The sequence below is a fragment of the Nestor notabilis genome, unplaced genomic scaffold (genome assembly GCF_000696875.1).
Source record: "Nestor notabilis isolate BGI_N333 unplaced genomic scaffold, ASM69687v1 scaffold35276, whole genome shotgun sequence".
NCBI classification, from domain to species: domain Eukaryota; kingdom Metazoa; phylum Chordata; class Aves; order Psittaciformes; family Psittacidae; genus Nestor; species Nestor notabilis.
Genome location: NW_009932088.1, coordinates 3,179 through 27,971, shown reverse-complemented (window position 1 = coordinate 27,971; position 24,793 = coordinate 3,179). Strand labels below are relative to the sequence as shown.

The following is a 24,793-nucleotide window of genomic DNA, read 5'->3' as shown; positions in this document are numbered from 1 at the left end:
TACTTCTCCCCTTACTTAGTTCTTCCTTTACATAAAGATTTTCTGAAGGAGAAGGGCACTCTGCTGCTGATTTCCATATTCATCAGCGATGGGCATGAATATTTTGGTCTCAACAGCAGTAAAACTGTATTTAATATAAATAGAAATAGGCTTCGAGAACAGGAACTTTTGCATTCCTATCTGCTCTATGGCTCGCTCTTCTCACCCCAGCTTTAAGAGCTGTTTTTCTCTTCTTAGTAGCCTTTATGTACTGTTGGTCCCGCTAGCAATAAAATAGAATTAGGATTTTTCTTTATACAGGCTTTGCAGCACGTCATTCCAGATCATTTGCAACTTTTTTCGTAACATACATGCATACAGATACATGTACACATCTGCATAATTTATTTATGTTTTATGTATGTAATTTTTTTAGAAAGAGAGAGGTTAGTTTGAATAACAGAACTTCTGTTTTCATACTTGCTTATACAGTCTGTCTCCCATTTGTGTTCTGTGCTGCTTGCGTTAATGTGACACCGTGTCTGCTTATGAATTAACAGCTTGGCTACCAAAGAAGATGAAGAAGGGGAGGCACCTGACCGGGCACATTCTGAGCTGGTAGAGGAGGAGGCTTCTGACACTGCTGCTCCTCCTGAGAGTGAAAGTAGCAGAGAGAGCCACAGCAGCGACTCAGACTCTGATGGGCCGATATTGTACACAGATGATGATGATGATGATGATAATGCAAGTGCTGAAAGTAAGCATCCCACCAAGAAGTTGCACGCTACCTTTTTCACACTGCATTACATGAGTATGCCTGTCCCTTGCTAGGGTGAAGTAAAGAGAGGTATGGCTGCATGGGGTGGGTTTAGATGATTTAGTATTTTGCCACTACAGAGAAATGGTTGTCCCACTTCTCCCAGACAGTTGTGATCAGAAACCTTCTGGGACCCATGCAAGGGTGAGAGCAGATCAAGCATTGCACAGATGAGAGCCAAATCAATGGCTCACCCATGTCTTGAGCTCTACTCTTAAAACACCAGTGTGACTTTCAACTGAATTGCACTAGAGATCCCAGAGCGTCTTGTGGGAGTAACAGGTTTTGGTAGACAATAGAGGAAGCCCATCAGTCAGCAGCTTCACTCTCTCAAAGTCATTTGTTCCTCTTTGATCAGGATGTTTTAAGCACTGGAGCACCTTAACAGACAGAACAGATGACAGTGGATTACATCTAATTTTACAGCTTTGAAATTTCATCTGGGATCATGACTATATTATCACCCTAATTTGGCAGATGTCTTTGCTGCTGCTGAAGGGGGTTGTCCTGCCCACCTTCTGCGTAATCCCTGCTCCCAGCTGTTCATTCTTCCCTTAGGCCAGCGCTCATGTTTATTTTTGCAGCGGTGGCTGTTGTTGAGCTGATTTTCAATAGGATCAGTTCTCTGATCCAGCTCACCCGATGGCCGCACCTTTGCCTGAAAGCAGAGTGCTGTGTACCAAAGGGGAGTGAGGGAAAATTAATGTTTGAGTTTTACCTTGGCCACTGGTGCAGCAGAAGGTGATGTGCCAGATAGCTCAAGAGGCTGAAGTTTCTGCAGTTCTGCATCTGGTTTGAATACAATCCAAAGTGGTAGCAACCAAAAAATCATGTATTCAGACAGCAGCATGTGTCTTATGAGAAGAGAGGTGGGAGCCTGTGGTGTTACCAAACTGCATTATGTGGTGAAAATCTGCCAACCTAGGGCATAGGTAGGCCCCTCAGTCAGAATATCAAGATACAAGGGAAGGACTAAAGGCCATAAAAAATACTCTTGCTTCCACAGCTGGCTGTAGCTAAGACTAACAAAATTGCATGGCCCGTGTCCCTGCTGTCTCTGTTTTATGGACAAACAGATTGCTTCAGTGCCTGGGGGTTCCTGTCTAGGTCACTTTACAAGCACTCAGAGCACTTTTCTAAACTGTATTTTTGTTTTAATTTACAAATCAGTTAAAGACTAAAAGCACTATACAAGAACTAAGTGGTATTTGATTGGAAAAAAGATTGAAAGAGTCGGGGAAATTATGACAGAACAAGACTAAACCATATAAGGCTGAAGAAAAAGAGCAACAGCTTGCTAGATGTACTAAGTAGATAAATAAACCAACCTGTAACATATCAGACTTCAAAGACACTTAAGTATAGATTTGTCATTTTTATCCTATCGCTTCACAGATGACAAGTGATGTTTGTAAAACTCCTCTGTCAATTTGGCTAGTAGCTTTTTCATCCAAGCCTTTCAGCTTTTATTGTTGTGGACTGAGCTAAAACTACTTTTCTTTTGATGTTAATTAAAATTCTTCTGCATGTGGGAACATGGCTGCTTTGGGAAGGTATTAAAGTTCTTACTCAGAGTTTGTGTCTGTAACCTAAGTATGAATGAACTGAATCTACCCTTCTCCTTTCCTCAGGCTCTTTGGCAAGTAAAATTCGTCGTAGGGATACTCTTGCTATCAAACTTGGCAACAGACCATCTAAGAAAGAATTAGAAGACAAAAACATCTTGCAGCGGACATCTGAAGAGGAGAGGCAGGAAATCAGACATCAGATTGGAACAAAGCTAGTGAGGTATCAGTTGCAGGGTAAATGTGGTTTCACTGGGCAGAGATGGAGGAAGAGAATCGAGAATACTGGGTTCAAGTTTTAAATGCAGCCCGATAGGCAGTGCAGTATCTTTGTGGTACAACTGTCTGGAAAATAGTATTTTTATTTCTCACAAAACTTTAAAATGTCAATAATGCATTTTTGTCCTGCAGAAAACAAATCTGAGACCTTCGGGGGGGTTGGGTTGTTTGGTTAAAAAAAAAAAAGAATAAAGAGGAAGAGGATAAGAGTGACTCCATAGTAGTAAGTGCCATGGTTCAACCTTTTTCTTAAATTGGTTAGCAAAGACTTGCACTTATATGTACCCGTCTTGGTCAGAACAGTAGTTCCTGACACACAGAGCATGCCTGTGCATGTTCATTCATGCCCTCCCCGTCCTCCTCTTGTTCTCTAACTCTTTCATTATTCATGTGCTGGTTCCAGCAAAAGAAATGGAAGGAGGCAGACTTTGTTTACTGTGCCTACCTCTGAGGCATGTCTTTCTCATGCTGACTAACTTTCTCTTAATCTTAAAAAAGATAAATTTTCACTTGCATTTTTACAAGCCTTTTTTTTTTTTAAATCCTTATAAATGTTAATTTTGGCTTTCATGGTCTCTGAGAATAGACTACAAAATGTCTGGATTTTCCCAGACCTGTCCTTGTTTCTGTTGTGCTCAGAAATGCCCATATAGATTTGGAGGATGTCCTGTGCTTATTGGAGATTTCCAGATACTGGGTAGTCCAGCCAGTACTGCTCCAGTAGAGTCCCACAGCCCTGCATCAGCACTTAGAAGATGAGCTGAGTTGCTCTGTGATGATGGGCTGCATCGTTTCTTTCATCCCTTACCCGTAACAGTGACACATCCATTGTGTAGAGGCCAGGGGTCAGTTTTCTTCTGCTAATAAAGTGGCATGGCTGTTATCTCTGCCTTCCTGACTGAATCCCAGCTCTGATCACCTCCTTGTCAGTGTCCCTCAGGGGCTTGAACTGCATAAGCTGCTCTGGTTCCTGCCCTGAACTTCTTGTGTGGGGACACTGGTGGTTCTGCCAGGAAGCTGGGGTGGCAGGAGGCAGTGTCCATGCATGCCAGGGCTGTGCTCGTGCCTGAAATCACAACCAAGTTTGACTCCAGTTCCTTAAAAATTCCTGCCGTGGTGGTCAGCACCTGGCAGCATCGAGGTCTGTTGGGAAACCTGTTCCCACAGTTGGGTAGAGTCAGGTCAGGTCCTGCCTGGGGTTTCCTACAGCAGGGGCTGGTCACCCGTGGTAAACCTGCCAGTCCTTCCCACCAAATCTGAAAGTCCAAGCATGGTTTGAATCAGAAGCTGAAGATAATCCATAGTGAAGAGTGTGAGGTTTGCTGGACAGAGAAGCATCTATCTTTAATATAATAATATTTTAATAAATCTTGCTGCTGAGTTTTTTCTTGCTGCTTTTCTCAAGAGAACAAGTGAACTTGTTTAGTAAACTTAGAGACAACATCAAACATGTTCTCCGCTGTACAATCCAGAAATTATTTTTTTTTAATGGCAGTTACTATATAGGTAACTAAATAAAATTAAGATTCATGTAAAGCTCCCAGTTGTATGTAATTGGTGAGTAATGCACAGCTCATGTGGTGGTTTTTTAATGAATAGGATTTTCATTCAAAATATCTGAGAATAATCTTACGACTGCACATCTTATCATAATGATGGTGCCTGGGAACAAAAAAGGTTTATGAATTTTTTCATAAAATTATTATTGTAAATAAGGAATTTAAATTTGCTGATACGATTTCTTTAATATTATGCCGGTATCAATTATTTATGTGTTTGACTGGCAACAGTACATATATTAAACCAAATGGCCACTCAGTATTGTGGTTACATGCACAGTTATTTTAACTGTCTGGAAATTACCTGATTTGTTGAACACCTCTGCTGGCAAAGAATAGCCTGACCATATGAGGAACACCTTTTAAACTGTATTAAAAATTATAATGTATTATTTGCATCTGGTTTTAAATCAGTCACTTTGTTCTTACAGGAGACTTAGCCAGAGGCCTACAACTGAAGAGCTTGAGCAAAGGAATATCCTGAAACGTAAGTATTTTATTCAGGATTCAGCTAGTATTTACTTAGAAAGTGAACATATGTTGGATTCATATGGAAGCCTGTCATTGTTGCTCCAGTGTTAGATCCATAACTGGAGAGAAATTATGTTCTAGAAAATAATATGTCAATACTAGATATATATCCTAACCTGTAATGGTAGCTGTGAAAACTGTATATTCAGTGTGCCAAATTTTGCTTCTCACAATCCCACTTCTTGAAGCTGCTCCAAACACCAGGAATGACTTAGATACCCCTTAGAAGTAGTTCTAGGCTGGTTAAACTTGTGCCTAATTTTTATGAGGGAGTAGGGAATATCAGTAGGAGGTGGGAGGTGGGATATAAGGGCAGAGGTTGGAAGGAGGAGTAGAAAGAAGAAAGGTGAAGTGTTAAGGGAAAATGAACAGGTATACAACTATACCAGCATGCTAGCCTTCGTATCCACTTCTGACATATATGTCTTCTGTACTGAAACCTGCATGAGACATTGTCAGTGAATATCTTCCCATTGATTAAATACTTCCATATTATCCCTGGTGAAAAATTTAAGTTTAGAATTTAAATAGTGAGGGACAGAGGAATCAAGTGCACTGGATGTTTACCCCATATGCCTGTTCTTCCATTTACTTATGTTGGTTTTGTTCTGAGGCTGTCAAATATTTCAGAACAGGATTTTTTTTTCTTCTTCCTTTATGAATCTTTCCATACTACGGATGTTACCTAAACACATACTTTTAACAGTTGCCATGCCCGACTCCATCCAGCCCTGCGTTCATTCTGCAAGGGTAGCCTAGTACGTGGTGCCTAAGTAGAAGAAACAAATAAAGAAAATGCACATGCAAATCTTTGACACATAGCAACAAATCAAAAACCTTATCTATTCTTAAGGTATAAGAACTTTCCACACTTGATGAAAGAGCGGATATAATGCTGTTATTTCCAACAACTGTTTGGAAAAGTTTAGAGTTCATCTGTGCAACTGTGGAGCATAGCATGCTAATGGAAGTAAAGAAAATGGGCTCTTTACCTGACAAAATCCATGGACTGATCACTCTGTCACCTGCTCAGGCCAGCAAATCAAGGAAACATAGCAGTTACTGCCTTTCAGGCAACCACCCATGCTAAGAAAATCCTAGTGCTGCTGTCCAAGCTCTCATAAGTCAAATAGTGCCACATCTTACTGAAAAGGGAAGCTGTAGTTCATGGATTGTGGTGCACAAGAGAGGGGTCAGGGGACTCCTGTCCGACACATAATGTAAATAGACTTTCTAGAACTATAATTTCTGAACTTACAGATTGCACAGATAAATGAAGATAAAATATAAACATTTTTTCATATGACAAACCACTCATGCTGGGTTGTGTGAGAAAGGTAATTCCAAAACATGTTTGGTGGGCCAGGATATGGCCACTGAGCTGGGAGCACCAGCTAGGCTTCCTTACTGCCCTCTCTGTCTTGCTCATCTCAGGATAACTGATCTAGCAGTGAACCTGTGATGTATTTAATATCCCTTTTGCCATTGTTTATTCCATTCACTGATTTTGCAGTAAGTAGCTCAAGACTTGAAAGCAGTTAATAGATTTCTTCTCCTGTTTCAGCTTGTTTACTTTAAGTTTTTGGCAGCATAGCAGGCTTTGCACTCAATGCCTCCCACCATCCTCCCCTGCTGCTGCCAGGGGGCTGTCTTAAAGAGGCAAGGGAGAGCAAAAAATAAAGGTTATAAATCACAAGCAATCACAGACTCATTGGCAAGCACATAGAGAATCCAAAACTGCTTTTTGTTCATCACCAAGATATAAAATATTCTGGGTTGATAGTGATCTGTAAAAGCAAAGGAAACTAAACCAAGCCTGGGTTTGTGGTGAGTCTGACTCAGAGCCCCTTAAGGGTGCACGTTCTCTCTCAGCTCCAGGGCAGTCATATTTTTTATCAAAATTATTACATTCCCTTCCTGTGGATCGTTTGAAAATGTTTACATCTCTTAAATGCCTTCATTGTAGGCAGCTTTTGTGAGCGAGTTGGGATTTCTTTCATAAAGCTTCCTTCCTCCTATTTTTAAGTGTGTCTGTAAACTGCAGCTAAGGAAAAGTAATATTTGAAAGTAGTATTTTGAGTAATGTTTATCAGACTTTAAGGTTATGCTAAGTGATAAAGGTGCAAAGTTTACTTCAAGATTAAGTTCAACTCAAATCTTTTATGAAGTTCAGAAGTTGGTATTTTTTCCTTTTCTGCATTTCCAGTTAGAGAGAAAATCTGTCTCGAAGGAAGTTTTGTTTAGACAACGTTTCCAGATAAACCAGTTACTGAAAATCCTGTGGCTGAGTGTGATCGTAAGACATTGCCAGCGGATTTCTATAAAAACAATTTGGATAAAACTATTCAGACTTCTGAGTCTTCCCACACTAAAACGAAGTTCCAATAACTCAGGAGTTGACTTGAAGGCATAGATAAAGCCCTGTGTTTTTAATAAAGACAAGTTTCTTGTGTACTGGCTTTGAGCCAGTAGTATTTATAGTATTGCATTATGGCAAAGAACCTTTTTATTCTTCCAGGAATTTTGGATTAAGATAACTGTATTTTTTCCTGTATTTGTGAGGGACAGCGAACTTCTTGTGCTATGCACCTGCATGCCTGCCAGTACTGGCTTTGTAGAAAACAGGGGTTAGCTCGTTAAGGAATATTAATGGTTATCTTTGCTTGTAAAATGAGGAAAGAGAAACCACATTGTGTGTTCCAGACCTCTGCAAGAGGCAAGCGCTTTGTTTTCCTGCAAGCCCACAGAGAAGTCTAAACATAGCTAATCCCATAGGGACACAGTGGAAAGTTTGGTTTTACACTGCGGGAGTACTTTGTGGTCAAGAACGGAGCAGTCCTCAGGCAGAACAATTCTCTATTCTCCTTTCCCCTTCTGCCACAAAACAAATATCCCACAGAACAAGTGGTGGCCAGGTGTAATATGGCAAAAATTGCAGAAGCACTAATGTGTAGATGTCAGGGAAGCTGCCTGTTCAGCTTTGACTGAAGGTTTGTTTAATTTGAAGGCCACGATAAGTGATGCTAAACAGAACTGCTTCAGTTAGGAGTTCAATCCCAGTTTGACCTCCTAGGAGCTGCAGGCGGGGAAGGAGGAAAACTATAGCTTTGCTGGGATCTAACTGAGGACTCCTGCAAGCAAAGGGCGCTTGCTGTGCTGGTCTTTTGCCAGTACGGCAGCAGCAGGACATCTGAGGAAGGGACTTGCAGCTGGGAACATTGTGTTTATATTTTCTTACCCCACATCACACAGATTAGATCTGCTTTTAAGGTGGAAAGCAGTCAGAGTGTATTCCTATGCATTAATGCGTTCCTGTTTGGGCAAGTGAGTCAGTTTGTACCTGCAGCCAAAACTTGGCCCTCCAGCTGGAATTTCCACAGCACCTGAAGGAAGCAGGAGCACTAGACCCATTCTTTTTAGCACCACACATCTTCTTAACTCACTGTGGCAACTTTCAAAACTTTTATCTTAAGAGAAGAAAAATACACTGTAGGTTTTACTGTTGGTAAGAATTTGTATCAGGGGAATGTTTCTGTAGCACCAAGCTTAAAGCAACACTGCCTGGCAGGCTGGAGATGGAAAGTAGGTGCTTTAGTACGAGTCAGTGCCATAGACGGAGGGCCATTTGCCAACCAGCAAATTGATTATTTTAGCAGCAGCCACCAGATTTCAGTCCCTTTCCTTTAGCTCTTGAGTTTTTTCCTAGAAGTGAAGCAACTTGGATGTGTAAAACCCTTCCCGCTCCCTAACCTCTCATACAGAATACTGTTCCCCATGAGTTTTATTGTCTCCTGCTTTGCTTGGGAGTGAAGGAAGTTCTTGCTGCTTCCTATTGGAGTTGTGTTCCAAAAGGTGGGCTTCCAGCTTTCCTTGACAGCCTTCTCCAGGAACTGCCTGGATCCTCTGCCCAGCAGCTAAGATGATGGCCTTGCTCATCACCCATTTCTAGGTGGTTTCCCATGTCCAGCCATCTGTTCGTGCAGTCATCTGGTACCCACAGGGAGGTAGCTTTACAGCTTGAGATAGGTAGCTAACCTCCAGCCTTCCTAAATGTCCACATCAACTTTTTTGAATTATTTTATCCTCCCCCAGAAAACTACTTCAGGTGACCGTGCTGTTGGTAGTTGTTTCTTAAGGTATGAATTAAGCAGTGCGAGCCACTATTTCTTACATTGTCTTATTAAGGTATCTTAAGAGACACGGTGGTTTTGGATAACAACGAAATGTCAAGATATGAATAATGCAGATTGTATTTTACAAACTAAATTAAGAAAAGGACAGTACAGTGATGTGTATATCCAGCTGCATTTTTTTCTGCTATGTTTGCTACTGGAGAATTTCTGAAGTAGGACCTAAGCTACTCAGTTCATGAGGGGACAAAATTTTTTATGCCAAATGATTCCCAGCTAAATAGAACCCCAAATTAATAGGTTCTGTTTAATTACCTCAGTTAGTATGTCTGTTGGTTGCAAACACAGTAGGTTTAACCAAAAGCCTACAGATGATTTACCTCTCCTAAAACAGCTAGAGAGCTTTTGATTTTGTAAGGCAAAGTTGATGTAAAAAAGAGTTCTCATTTAAAGTCATAAGTCCTTAAGTACACACAACTTTTTTATTGATAGATATATTAATTAAAATTAAAATATAGATTAATCTTTAATTCTCCATTCTTCATTTTCGGTCAGTTTACAGTTCCTCTATGGAAAGAGACCATCCTTATCTTCACCATTTATGAGAAAAGCTGTTAATAAACTATAAACTACATCCTCATTTCAGTATCTCAGTAAAATCACCATCAACATGAAATCCAGCCCAATCCTGGCAGCAAGCCTGTGCAATTGCATCTTGCTGATGGAAACCTGGGGATAGTGTTGGACTCTTCTCACAGAGCAGGTCTTTGGCTGCCATCTCCGTTTTCCTGCTGCAGCTTTCTTCTTTTTCTTTTTTTTGTCATTTGTTTCTCTTCCCCTTTCCCTTGTATTCTTCTTGCATGAGAGCCTCTGAGTTAGCAAAGGAAATCTTCAAGTACCATGAGGTGCCCTGTCGTAGTGTTGCTTCTAGTGTATCAGTCGTGATACAGAAACTCCTCTGCAGCCAGGTTGTCTATGCTAACGCAGCAGGCTGGCCATAGTAGACAGGGCAAATAGGACTACCAGGATTTAAAACTGCCTTTTCATCTATACAGGTTGGCTGCACCCACAATAGACAAATTAATTCCTTTAAATTTATAGTTTGCCTTGAACTATAATGTGGAATCCATAACCCCCAACCATGAAGAAAACAGGATCAGAATTTTACAGATATCTCTAGATGGGACATTTCAGCCACAACAAAGTTAACATTGCGTATAACCATCAGAGGTGGGCTGAAAGGGCAAATAATATTCTTCACAGTGTACATCAGCTTTTAAAAATGCTGAGTCCATGTGAACATGCCTTTGTAAGTGTGCTTTTCACTCACGACATCAAGTTGGGTTAGCACAGAAATCCATTAAAAGTATATTGCAGTCTCATGCCCAAATACATTAAAAAAATGCATGTATCATTTTCTGCTGTACTTGTTCATTTGGTCTAGCTAGTGGCCCTTAACCAAGAGGGCGTGAGTGCTGAATCATATGCCCGCATTATCAAACCAGAAGAAACACATTAAAGTGGCAAAACCAGTTTGCACTAACAAATGGTGGTGAAACAAATTGTCACTGATTCATTGCATCCTGTAGCAGTAGAGGACATTCAGCTGATTCAGCTACTCAGAGCAAACTTTTTTCTTGAGCCTTATGAATAATTAGACTCTAAAGTCAGTAGGAGGAGTGTCGGGAGTAAAAGCAACAGTGATTTTAATGTTAGGACAAGTAATTGAAACATCAGGCAGCTCTTTCAGGGTACTACTTTGCCATAACATAGAAAATGACAGATGCCTCATCTTTGCTGTGTTCCTGACCCGCAGTGGTGACTTGAGATGTCTGCAGAATCAGGGGAAATGAGGATAGGGAAAAGAAATGAAAGCACACACATTCTAAAAAGCAGACAATGCAGGTAGGATCACCCAGAAATATGAGGAAACAAGGGCCAGGACTTAAGTCATGAAGCTTTCAACCAAAAGAAATACAGTATGTGCAGTTCTAATGCTTAAATATTCACTCCTTCTTATCTCTTCTGAAAACAGAGAAAAATGAAGAGGAGGAACAGGAAGCCAAAAGAGAAATAAAACGTAAACTCAGTAGAAAGGTGATGATGTGTTTTTTGTATTGTATATTTTTGTACATACAATTATTCTAAGAATTGATGTATATACATTACTGCAAATGTCCATCAGTTCATGCCCCCAGACAAGAAATCTGTTTAAAAAGCAGTACAAGCCCAGTCCACCTTGGGGGAAACTCCATCCTGGCCAGTTTCCCATATCTGGAAAAGCATACATAGTCTGGCCATGCTCAATATTTGTCCATGTAAGCAGGGAAGAGAAATGGCATGTATTTTCTCTGTGAGCATGACCACTGCTGTCATGTTCAAGGGCAGATGTACCTGTAGATCCACTCTTCCATCGAGCAGCAGAGAAGGCAGCAAAGCAATGTGTGCCCGAAGAAATTCCTTCACCATTCTTCTAACTGCTTTGGCCACTGCAGGTGGGATTGCACTAATTGTCCTGGAAATAAAGCAGTTATGGATGGATCGGCTGCCCTGACTTCAGGAGTTTGTTCTGGGACAAGATGGGGGAGTTTTCATACGTATTCCTAGTCTGCCCTTCTCTGCAAAAATAGTTTCTTTAATATGATCATCCTCAGTTAATTAAAGTGAATATTGTTTTGAGGTGACTGAAACAATTTGGCATCATAATAACCCCCACATGTTCAAATCCAATTTTTTTAGTTAGGCAGCATCTCCAAATCCTGCTTATTTTCAGTATTATGGTTGAACACGGCAGACTCTGTAATCGTTAATGCAAATGGACTACTGCCTAGTGGGGTAAACGGTGTGAGAGTTGCAAAGTCACAATTAATATTCCAGGGATAACTGTCATGATTCTCTGTGACCTGCCCAACAAAGGCTATTTTTATAATGGAAGAAATTAGGTTGTGCTGCTTCCCCATTCCCGTGCAGCACTCCCAGGGTGGTGCCTTTTTATAGCTACCTGAAAGTGACCCTATTTAGAAATACCATTAAAGTTCTCTTGAGATTACATCATACCCTCTTCTTTTATTTTATTTCATCTTACTAAAAGTACTGTTTTCTGCCTCCTGCTTACAGCTCAGCCTGAGGCCTACAGTGGCTGAACTTCAAGCAAGAAGAATCCTTCGATTTAATGAGTATGTGGAGGTCACGGATTCTCCGGATTATGACCGTCGTGCTGACAAGCCTTGGGCTAGGTTAACTCCCGCAGACAAGGCAAGGGACAAACTGTTAGATTATAAGAAAACACTTGCATCTGTCTCTTTTGGGGGGTTTTCCTGTGGTTTGTGGTCCTCTCAATTCTGGCATCTGATGGAGGCAGTGAGATTGTCGTGGTACTGCTGTGCATCTACTGCTTGCACCTGTGAAAACCCACTCAGGCGTTTATGAAGAGCATATTTGCCACCTCCATTACAGCAGTTCAGGCCAGTATTTCTTGTATTTTTAGAGCCTTACTAAGGTAGGTACACACTGTTAGCAAAGATAGCTATTACCCATGGGATTCAGGCAAGGTTTCTGCAGGCAAAAGCCTGCATCACTACCACCAGGAGTTAACTTTTGCAACTCATTGAAGTGAAAAAAGGGAGAGGCTGCTCCATCCTCTTAAGAGTTCTTGGCCACAACTATCAGTGCGGGAACTGCCCATGTGCATGCAGCACACCTTCTTGGGAAATCAGCCTCCAACATGCTGCAGTTAATAGTTCCTCTGCCTGACCACAAAGGATGAGACAAATGATTCTGTGATTCTCTTTTAAAAAACAGATCAGTCAAAGAGTATCATAAAATACTCTCCCATTTCCCTCCTATACCACTTCATAAAAGGAAAGGTGTAGGATATGTGTCAAAAAGTGCCAGCCCTTTTAGCACTGGGTCAGAACCAGCTTTTACAGAAATCCTAAGAGATGTGCTTGGCATGAGAACTGATATGTGCAAGAACCCACTATCTTTTAGATATGTACTGTGAAGCACTGATTTTATTTCAGCTTGTATTTTGATATTAATGCCAGCTCATCTGACAATCAAAGGAGAATCTCATATGAAGTCAAGGTGGAGACATTAAAAATGTACCCAGAAGTGTTTGTAGATATGGGTTCTGGGAGGTGCTGAGCACTCTCAAGTCCTTATGAAGTCTGTGGGAGATTAGAGCACTCAGAAAGTCCCCTTTCACCTAGGTTTAAACCAGGGTAAACTGCACTAGAAGAAACAGTGGAGTTTCCTACCTACTTTAGGGTAGCAGTTTTTAATCTCAATTCATCTCGTAGTGAACAGGTGCCCAAGGCTGGTTCTGTGAGCCCCATGTTTGTTGGCCTGAGCAAAAAAGCAGACCCCTGGTTGACTGGAAAATCCCTTGCCCTTTTTCCCAGGGAAGTCATTTTTCTAATTCCAGTGGGAGCAGAAAACTGTACTATAACTATGTTACGGAGCTGGAGCTCTGGTTTCGTTGCTGCTCACTTGGTGCTCAGAAATAGCTCTTTCTTTCCTAGCTGTTACAGCAGTCTCCTGTAAGCATCCTGTTGTGGCTAAACAGAACCATCCCCTGCTTAAAATGAAGTTTCTCATATATGAGACAGCAGTCTGGTGATGCTGTAATTTTATCATGCTGCTTGCCTGTTCTGCACTGAAAGGCATGCACACCAGATGAGATTTCTTTAGGGACTAATGAAATGATATGGCTTTTATTAAAAATGGTGAAAGAAAAGAATGAGTAAAGATAAGCTGTTGTTTCGTTGCACAGTGAAGGTAGGAAAATGTACAGCATAGAAACAGAAGCCCTTGTAGTATATATTAGAATATTTCAGAAATTATATCCAACGCTTTATGAATTAAACTGCTTATCACTTTATTAACATAAGCAACAAGGCATTTAAAAAGTGTGCTGGATTTCTGCTGTTTTTTAGTATCTGCCAACTGAAAACTCAAACCTGAAATGTCCAAATATTTCACATAATTTTACATAAAACTAATCAAAACAAGTGACTAATTCCACTTGAAAAAATGCTATTCATCTTGCATTCCTGAAGTCCTATCTTCAGCGGGGAGATAGGAGGCCCCTGCTGTGTGTACAGTGCCTGTGCAGGCAGCGAGACTCACCAGCTCCTCAGGGGCTGTGCCTGAAGGTAGGATCCCCCCGGCTGCATGCTCAGCAGGTGACTGTCCAAGTAATCCAGTCCTGTGCCCATTTTTGTCTGTAGCAAGTGCCACATTTCAACAGGAGGTCGATTTATCCGTTGCAGTAGATTTGGTGTTTCTTTGTTTATTGTTGGTGTTGAGTTTCTTTGTAGTGTATTACTGCTCCATATAGCTGTAACTGAAAAAAGTCATTCATGTTGGGGATCAGAAATGTGTGGGTTACTGTAAGGGGGACTGGAAAATGGGAACTGTAAGGGAACCTGCAAGACTAGGGACAGGTTCCTTTTAGACTCTTTAGTTTCCTTAAGATTCATATTTCTTATGGTTGTGTGTGTCATTATTGTTTATTAGGCAGCAATACGTAAAGAACTGAATGAATTTAAAAGCACAGAAATGGAAGTACACGAGGAAAGTCGGCAATTTACCAGGTAGGTGAAATCCCTCTTCTTGCATAAAGTGGGGAGATGACAATGACACTCTGCCTTTCTGCTAGTCCTCTGCAGTTGTGCCATGACTTGCGTGGATTCCTACCATGAATTCCCTTGAATCCCACCTGAATCTCACCACTGATTCTGTTGGGATTCCCATTGTTACTGGTGCCATCCCAGAATCCAAACTGATACAGCAGTGAAGGTGACTGCAGTTGCTACATGGAAAAAGATCGTTTGGGATATCTAAAAAACAATCCTTTGAAAGGACTCAGCATTTCTCGCAGATGGAAGTTAACAGTCCTCAAGCATGAAGTAAGGGATGTTCTTCTCTGGTAGTACTCCCAGTACTCCCTTGCTCATGAAAGTTTACGTTTTTGTAGATACATTTGGTTAAGTGAAAACTAGACAATGTGTTGAACTTCAGGAAAGCTAACCAGTGTTTTGGGGAGCTTTCAAAAGGTCACCTAGGCTCCTGGCAGTAAGACACAAGATAGACTCTTAAAATTCCCTGTCTGCTACTTGTAATGTGTTTATTTGGATTTGTTTTGCCCTCCATGTTGGATAGCACCAAGATGATGTCTGAAGCATCATTATTTAAAGAACTGTATGAAGTGTCCATAGTTTTTTAGCAGGATTTCAGATTCGACAGAGTTATTCCTAGGAGGAGGGGGGAGGCACTTTCTGCCATCCCCATGGTATTTGAAGTTACAAAGGCTTAGAATTGCCACCAGCAAGCAAAACTTGCTGTTAGGATCAGCTGACATTGCATACATAGTATAGCTGGTTTCACTTCCACACAGAGTTAAGTCAAATAAGAACAATTGCCCAGGACTGGGTACCTTCCTTTTCCTGCTACTGCTTCAATCAAACTCAGGATCCAAGCAAGCGAGCGTGAATCCTCTAACCAAAGAGAGTGTCACAAGGAAAATTCACAGTGGGAGGTGCGTGTTTGGTGATTTCTGCCATCACGAAGATCACTGCTTGATTTCACAACTTCATTGGGTTTCTTTCTCACCAAAACATTATTTTTAATAATACTGTAAAGTCACTTCAGTGTGGATATAATGCAAGAAAAATAATTTTCAGAAAATCAAACCAGTTTCACAGACAGCAAACCTAAGCCAGGAGATGAACCAGGAATCAGGGTTTCAATCTAGTGTCTCATTCTGACCATTAGAAAATCTCCTCTTCAGACATGGATATGTACATTTTCATTTGGCTTTTGATGTCATTTTCTCTTCAGCCAGTAGGTAGTATATCTTCTTTAGAATATATAAAAATGCTACTGTAAAAAATTGGTCATTCCAAGGGAGAGAAGGAAAATGAGCAGGAACAGAAACCTGGCTGCATGCTGAGAGAGAGTGTGACCTGCTGCTTATGTTACGTTTTTTGAGTTGCATTGGATACAGAAGTGTAAGTACAGATAGGCATGAGTCATACAGAAAGAACTGGATATTTTTTCATGAGAACTGAGAACAGTTGAGACTGGTTACAATTGGATTCTTAAAGGTGAACCAAAAATCTCAGGGATTCAGTGGAGGGACAAACCAATTAAGAAGTTTATCATTTGTTTTGAGGAGGGTCTTGGAAAATGGAATAAAAAAAAACAAAATTGTGCTAAGTACAGGCAATGATTCTATAGGGCCCTGGAAGAATTTTGACCTGAGGGAAATCAGGCGCACGCTGCTTCCCCTCCAAGCTCCTTTTTTTTTATTTTGAGTGGTCATGTTGTGGAGTCACTGCACAGAAGTCAGCAGAATAGCATGAGAAAAGCTAATTAAGAGCAGAATAGGATGCAGACGTTTTAAGTCAATTGCAGTTTTGAAAATAAAAAGAGATTCCATTTCCTCTGGGACCTCTCATTAAAAACTGTGTAGTTCACCACTACGTTTGGATTGATACAACAAAACTGATTTGTTTTAAGAAACCAGTAGACAAAAGGCTTGAGCCAGAGAATGAATTGTTCATCTTTAAATTTTTTTCAAGAAGATCACTGAGAGAATACAAACCAAAAGGCACTTGCATTGGCAGCTGGTTAACTGGCTGGTTAACAAAGGCTTATTTGTGTAGTTCTGTGATAGAATGAGACAAGGAGGCTACTTATTAAACAAAAATAGCTCATAGCTTGTAGTTTCTTATATTATTACATATTCAATATAAGGTGTTTTAATATTATAGTCAGTATTTACAATATCTTTGTATTGTAAAAATTTGATACTAAGCTTGAGAAAGAAAAACCCCTGTTTTTCACTGTTGATCACTTACTGTAATGACTGTCAGTTGAACTGTTTTTCTACTCCTAGTAATTTAGAATGACTCCTTCTGTTACTTCATAACAGAATCCAAGAAACTGAGCTCCTAAAAATAGAGAAATAAATAAAAGTTTGGGAAGAGGATATTAGCAGATGTTTATAAAAGGCTTCTAATGGAAATGCTATATATAGTCCAATATATCATTGTTCTACACAAATCCAGAAACTGTGTCCTTTTTGCAGTACACTGTGCCCTCACTTAGCAGATGAGCTGCATACTTGTGAATGTCAGCTCTTGTGTACACCTCCTTTATTTGAGAAACGCATCCCTGTATTGTACTGTACCACATTACAGGGGGAGTGTGTGGCTTGTTTGCTTTTCTCTTCTCTGTAACTGTCAAAAGAGAATGTGCCAAACAAAAACTTACGTAAATCTACTAATGATGCAGCTAATACACTGCATCATTACCTATGCTTATTTAAAGCTGCTACATCTTCTACTACTTCATCGATAGATATATTTTTTAAGCCTTTTAAACAGGCATTTAGAAGTCTGGTGATAGATGTGTTGAGCATGTGATATCGGTGCCCTTCTTACCTTTCTGCGTGGATTCATGACATTTAAGCTGAGTTAGGATTTCAATTGCTGTAGGCTCCTAACTTATTATAGAAAAGGTTGCTGACACCCTTTGGAGCAGCCCACCTCTCTATCTGTCATACAGTCAATCTGGAGTTATGTACATGCCCTACCTAAGAGTATAAAAAACAGTGAGGTGTCTTTGGGCCTTCTTGTGTCACAGTTGGCTGCTGTTAATGGGAGGAAAGCATCTGCAGTGCTGTAAAATTTGCTGCTTACTTAAAAAAATCCACAATTTTTTTAGCCTCATTTTGCAGAAGGATTGAAACCAAGAAATTTAAGCCTTGTGGCTTAGCAAAGCTTTTCTGTTTTACTGACAGTGTCCAAATAGTTGGTGCGATGGTGGCTAAATCTGTACTGGCAAACAAAACAGCCTGGAAACTGTTCTGTGGTGCTGAGGCCAGCAGGCTTGGCAGAGCTTAAATTCATACAGTTAACCTATTCACCCCACCCCAAAACAGGGCAGTGTCCCTCCAAACCCAGTCTGCCTGCTGGCTTGTGCTAAGCCCAGCCATGCCCCAGCAGTGTCTGGAAGAGCACTGGCTGACCTCACCAAAACTGTGCCAGGGACCACAGTAGCAGGTTAAGGGTATGGACAGGCAGATGGACACCAGCGCTTGAGACACACAGTAGCCCTGCTTGGTTTTCTAGCAGAGAGAGAGACAGACAGTGTGGAGTAATAGGGCTGACTGATCCCACGCAGACCAGGAAAATCAGGAATAATTCTATTAAGGCAAGAAAAGTAAACAGTTGTCAGAGCAGGATGAGGATCAGTGTCATTGCCAGTTGAAATAATGTAATTCTAAGTATTTTAATCATTTATCATTTCAGGTTTCATCGTCCATAACTGTTTAACCACATCCTCTATTTCATGTAACAATTTTCTTTGGGGAAAACGTTGAGTCCTGAAGACCTGAGATTGCACTGGAATTTGACCGAGTATGAGTGTGTGCTACAGCTTACCCTGAGGTTAATGAAGGATGTGGCCCTCATCTTTATCAGTGGACAAATGCTTTGCCTAGGAGGAGAACCCACGTGAAGTGTTTGTCAGTATTAAGACAGACCATGGTTCTGTGGCTATCTCACACAGATGAGTCGGTGGACTTCTTCATTGGAGCTCCACAAGTCAGGAAGTGCTGAAGACAATCGCTTGAGAGCCTGTCACCAGGAACTCATCAGACTTCATAGGGTTGTGAATGAGGGTAACTGAGTGTGAAAAGGACTGAGAGTGTGGAGGAAGACAGACTTCACTTGTTGGTCCACAGACAAGAGTGGAACAGATGGGACTGCTCAACAATGCACTTGGCCAGTGGGAGAAATTATTTTTTAAAAGAAACTAAGAGTGTGAGCAACTGTGCATGTATTTTTTTTAGTGGCCACAGCCTGTCTTAGAAAGACAGCAAGCCACAAGTCCTCATGTCATCAGTACTTTAGTGAAGAACTGTAATTTTCTCTGGTGCCAGTAAATACAGTTGCCAGAAATTAGTTCTAGTATAACTCAGCTGTCTTTTTTAAAATCCCAGTGAGCATGCTTCAAGAAAATACATTGAACACTCATACAGAACAAGTCATATATTTTTGGGGTTTTAATGTTGACATATTCCTGATCCTCAGAAATACATAAGCAGGATTTGAAGGACAAATAACGTGACACTATGAATGCAATGAAATGCTTCATGTTTATAAACACTCCTTGCTGTCTGTCACTTGCTATTCAAACCAGAGGGATCATCATCTTTCTCACCCATGGCAGGCAGTGGAGACAACTTTGACATGATGCTAGTGTGAATCCAAAATCAGAATTTAAATTAGTCATAAAAATCTTTACTAGTAGGCTTGAGCAGTGATTACTAATGTGACTTTTTACACTTAAGGACTCTTATACTGCTTTGAGGAGGACTCCTAGATGAATCAGTATGTCTTCAGCCAGTGGTCCTGTAAAAGTGAATGGAAAATCCTTAGCGTGTCTGCAGCCTTTTTTGTTGAGTGTGAAGAATGCTTCTTAGAATCGTAATTTTTTATACTGTCTTGAAATTGTACATGTGAATTCAGTACTATTAAAATTAAGTGGTATGGAGTGTAAAAGGCAATACATGGTTTCACTAAGTTGGCCCAAAGGCCTACTCAAAAGCCTGTGGCATTGTTTACACTAAGAAATTCTCTGTCTTATATTAGCACTTATTTATCCTTTGAATTAATGTACACAACATTTGGGGGGGTCTGGAATTCACTTATGCATACATTTAATGCAGTATTACAATATATTTCCTATTTATCCTTTCTAATGTGTGTACATATTACAATTTATTTTTGTCTTTCATGTGCCCTTTTAGTTTTTAATTATGAAGTGTAAGTATTTTTTTTTCAGGCAATAAAAGGTCTGTGTAGATGTGATTTTTACCTCAGAAACTACAGTAGATTCTTGTGGAATGGTTTCAGTTTATAAAATTGAAGATGGTTGTTTTAGATGCCAGCCTAAAGGCAGAAAGGCAAGTTGGTGGCTAAAATTAGATCTCCCTCTTTACTGATATTTACAAGACAACCAGGTTTGTATAAATGGGGTGGATTATTTTAGTAAGGAGCACTTCTAGTAACAGAAGAGTACTTTCCAGTAGCTGTCACTCTATTATTTTTAAAGAGATTGACAAACTTTTCTTTTTTAAAAAGCTAGATTTATATGACTTTTAGGGTCCATACATTTTAGTAAAAATCTAGTGATGTACAGACCCCAAAATATCAATAACCAAATAAAATAACCAGCCATGTGCTTGTAGCAAAGAAAGGAAGCAGCACCTTCCTTTTTTTAATGGAATCAATAAGAGCCGTTAGGATTCCATTTGCAGAAACCAGTTTAGTTTCTGTGGGGCCCATCATTTTATAAATATAGAAACACCACTTCGACATCAAGGAAGCAGTGAAATGTATTCTTTGGCACTAAATCATACAGGAATGATCAGGCCACTAGAGTGAAGGTTTGTCAGCAATTCTGGTAGAATCCTAATTTTTATTTTTAGAATTTGAAGAGTAAACTTAACACTAGCACATAATAAATAGTTCTCCTGCTTAAACTTTGTTGTTGTTATTGCCAAATTTAGAAATGTGTGTCCAAAATCCTATAAAGGTCTGCTGTGTTGACTTTGAAGTATAAACCACAGCATTTCACTTCAAAGGAAACAGTGGAGGAATTAAATAGACCTCAGTGTTGCCTTAATCACTTTGAAGTGTTCGAAAGCAGCCAAGATGCTAAAGGCATAAAGATAGCTGTTTCACAGGCAGAATAACTTGGACAAAGGTAAGGTCAGACTATATAAACTTCATATAAGACAGTAGCTCCGCTGACATACCAGAGTACATACGGGTTACACAAGCAAACCAAAACTTGCTAAATTTGTTAGAATTAAGTGATTGAATTCACTTTGCAAGAAGACATTCCTCTACAGTAGGCCTGGAGCATGGATGGAAAGACATATGCCACCTTCTCTGTGTTTTAACAGTTAAACCACAAAGATGAGGATATAGCTTCTGGCTCAGACCTCCTCAAGCTGTGTTTTGCCCTAAGAAATGAGGTGAGCTATTACTCAGGCTTTGGGGTTTTTTTAAAAGTATCCACTACAAGCCATTGCTAAAGGCGGAATACTAGCCTGGATGGAGATGCTGAGCTAATCTTTAGTTTCTTATGTAATTTCTTCTTATTTTGATGATAAATAATCAAATGCATTCATTGGCCCACAAGTCAGCAAACTACTTAACCAAATTTATGTAACTGGACAAAAAGTTTTCTTTATTGGAACTTATGTAAAAATGTAGTATACTTGCAGAATTAGAACTATATCTATTGTGTATTGTACCCACACACAGACCTAGAATTGTAAATACTATTTTTATATTCTAAATATCAACTGTCAGAAAAACAACAGCTGTAGAAAATAATCCATGCAATAAAAAATAGCACGATTTTGGTATGTTGCTGTGTGCAGTGAAGCAAGTTTGCTTTACCTTACTGAGCTGCCTGAAGTCAGTTTCTGCTGTATCTCCCAGTCCTCTGTATTCATGATCTCGAATGTCTTCGAGTTGCTACAACAGCCTGTTAGAAATAATACGTCATGTACCTGTCTGTGGTGCTGCATACCTGTTAGAAGGGAAAAATCAGGACAAGTCCTGAGAAACTCCCGAGTAAGTAATCCTTGAGGATACAAAATAAAAAGATGTAAAAAAGGAAAAGAAAAAAATAACACTTCCCATGCAATGTATAGTACAGTCCAGTTGGCTAAAAGGGATCACTGTGTCAATTTTTATGAAGTTGGAGAAATCATTTAAATGTCATCCACAACATATGACAAACCTTACACACATACCTATGTTCCACAGAGTCAGATAGGAACTCAGATGTCTACATCCACACAAAGAGAAAATTACTAGCTTGAAGTAGTGGTGCTGAAATGACTTCATACATCAGATTTTGTCAGTAGGATCATGCACGACAGCATGTTGCTGTGAGTGCAGAAGAGTGGATGCTTACAAATCCTGATTTCTTCTTCACATAATAAATTGAAATGGTTCTAGAATGTCTCTCATCTCTCTCTTCTTTCAGGCAATACAAATTAGTTCTTAAAACTGAATTTAGTTGTTTCAAATGAAAAATAATCTATCTGAATTTCTTCCAAATGTAATATATGTGTTGATTCAACAAGTACCAAAAAAAATAATTTAAATGCTAATGATTATTTAAGCTAAATACCATTTCAACTGGTGATTTGGAAAAAAGGTAGGACCAGCAACAGTGTCTCTTCAAAATCACTGAAAGTATTCATAGCCATTTGTAGGTCTATTTGCTGGGTTTAGCATTTACCTACAGTTGTGCATGTCCCTTGCTGTGGTGAACTTTACTGACCTCTGATGTGGTGTGGGCCAGGGCAGCACCACTTCTGCTTTGGCCACACTGGACAGCTAGCACTTTGAGAAGTACCACAACCTCAGTGCTGACATGTAAAAACCGTATCAGATGACCACTTTTCTTCTTTTTTTCCTTGGAAACCAAATGAAAGCTGTGAAACAAAGGGATGAAAATGTCTCTGAAGTTACAGAAATTTGCCCCCTCCTTCCAGGTGAGATAAGTTCATTGTTTCCAGTGGAGATGCTTCAATCCATCTCTGTGAGTAGGAATACTACAGCTACATCAGAGAATTTGTTTCAAAATAGCTGTCACTAACTTGAGTATAAATACAGTCTGAACCACAATTTTATATCATAAAATGGGAGGAAGATCCAGCCAGCAAGGACTAAAAATGTCTATCTAGTCTGGCAGCCTGGGGAATCAACTGAAACCCCCTCATCAGCTGCAGCTGACAGCTGTGGGAAAGCCATGCTGTCGCCTGGGTACCTGGCAGAGTGCACCATTAGGACAGGGCTGGCTGAGCACTGCTGGCATCCTAAGTAGGGACTAGAATATGAGCCCGTATCTTAATGCCTGTTAATGCTTTAATGATAAAGTAAATCATGCTAAAAGCCTACATTTGCATTAAATTGTTAGGTATGCCAGAACTGTGTCTTTCAGCGCTTTCACATCATCTATTTTTATTCATATCTCTAGGAGTTAAGACCTGTGCCGCTGCTATAAACTAAAATAAAGACATACTCAGGGTGAAACACAGAATAAACTTGCCACCTGCCTTTAGGAGCTCCACATTTAGCTCCATTATTGTTCCTATCTTAATTCTTATTGTACAACGAATTGCACTCTCAGAGCAATGCTCAGTGCTGGGACCTAGCTTTTGATGAACAGAAAAGCAATTCTGAAAGTTTGTATTAGGTTGATGTTAAAGTATTTTGAGAATCAAATTAAAATAAAATTAAATTCCCCAGAATAACATAAAGCTTCTATTTGATAGACACCTGGAAAAAAATATGAAAGTGCATCTATATAGAGAAAGGGAGAAATTGAATAAAAATAACATATTTCACTGTAATGTTTTGACAGGTTTCTATTTATTAGCTAATGATTAATAAGATCTTGTTTCACTTTGTCAGTGTTCCCATTTTGTTTCAGGATTTTAGTGGAAATAGAGCGCATATGAACCAGATACAGCATTTCACCACTATTTCATTGTTTTCTAGAAGCTGAATATTGCATTGGGTAGGAACAAAGAAAGTAATGGTATTCTCTGTATCTCCTTGTTCAGTCATTAAATCTTTATATTAAAAATATAAAGTCTTGCAATACTATGTCAAATTTAACCATATTTGAACATTGTTATAGTAAAATGTTGCTGAACATATTTTCTCTTCACTACTTTGTGTGGTGGTATATTGATTTGTAAACTTGTATAAATTTTGGAATTAAACAAATACTGTGTTTTGGACAATTATTTTAACTGGTGTGATTTGGAACAGAAAAATATCAATGGCTTGTTTGAATGGGCATCAAACTGTATGAGTAGGGGTGGGAAGGGTATGAAGATGGCACATGCTAATTCATAGAATCAGAATGGTTTGGGTTAGAAGGGACCTTAAAGATCATTTAGTTCCAATCCCCCTGCCATGGGCAGGGACACCTTCCACTAGACCAGGTTGCTCCATCCAGCCTGGCCTTGCACACAGTAAAGAATGTCTTCCTAATAATTGCATGCAACCATTTAAATAGCTCTTGAGAAATGAAAATCTAGGATAGGTGAAAGAACACTGCAGACTATATTGTTGTACATGCAGGAGCTAATAAGTTTGCATCCTTCCCAGCATTTTCCGGAACAATTGCTCAAATGGTAAATCACAGCAGTATTAGTATGCCATGCTTTGTACACCCAACTCTACTTTAAACACTGGGCATTCAAGAGCATGTATGTCTCTGGCAGAGCTGTAATACACTGGAGAAGGTACTACTCAGTAGCAGTAATCCTTGCACTTGTGTCTCTTTCAATCAAGCCTGCAAGGACACCACTGAGAGATGACTCCAGGAAGGAGAACTGATAAGCCACCCACACCAGCGCAGGTGGTTAGGCTCCAGTAGGGTCTTTCGGAGGTCCAGTAAAGGCAAGAGAATTTTAGGTGCTGAATATAGTATAAGCAGGCCACAGTCCCCTGAAATTAAATTTTGATGTTAATCCATTGCAATTAAAATTTTGCAGCACATAGTGGAGAGTGTCACTTATTAATAGGCACTGGGACAGTTCTTAGACTTCATTGTTTCTACTGATTTGCTAGACAGTAGAAACAAATTATGCTCAATGTAACTTGCCTGAATTTCACTATATGATCCTACTTACAAGTAAAATAAGGCAAGCAAAATTCCAGACTTGGTTCCTCACTAGTCCATCATGCTGTATAGTTATTGGTAACTACAAAAATGTGTCTGAAACATTATCAGATTAGAATTGCTGGCATTTTAAAATGTATTTTCCACGTGTCTAATGACTTTCAAAACATCTGAGGCTGTGGAGAATCAATGCAA

At 39.8% G+C, this 24,793-nt stretch overlaps 1 protein-coding gene across 1 annotated transcript in view; it reads left to right on the top strand.

The window, feature by feature from the left end:
- PHACTR2 (phosphatase and actin regulator 2) overlaps nucleotides 1-18,212 on the top strand; it is a gene marked incomplete at its 5' end in the record, with an annotated part of 45,360 nt that extends 27,148 nt beyond the window's left edge. The window contains 7 exons of the mRNA XM_010016203.1: nucleotides 540-736; nucleotides 2,428-2,584; nucleotides 4,631-4,686; nucleotides 10,896-10,957; nucleotides 11,978-12,115; nucleotides 14,381-14,457; nucleotides 18,181-18,212. Of these exons, the coding sequence (XP_010014505.1) occupies nucleotides 540-736; nucleotides 2,428-2,584; nucleotides 4,631-4,686; nucleotides 10,896-10,957; nucleotides 11,978-12,115; nucleotides 14,381-14,457; nucleotides 18,181-18,196 (703 nt within the window). The remainder of the gene's footprint in view (nucleotides 1-539; nucleotides 737-2,427; nucleotides 2,585-4,630; nucleotides 4,687-10,895; nucleotides 10,958-11,977; nucleotides 12,116-14,380; nucleotides 14,458-18,180) is intronic.
- Between the last annotated feature and the right edge of the window lie 6,581 nt (nucleotides 18,213-24,793).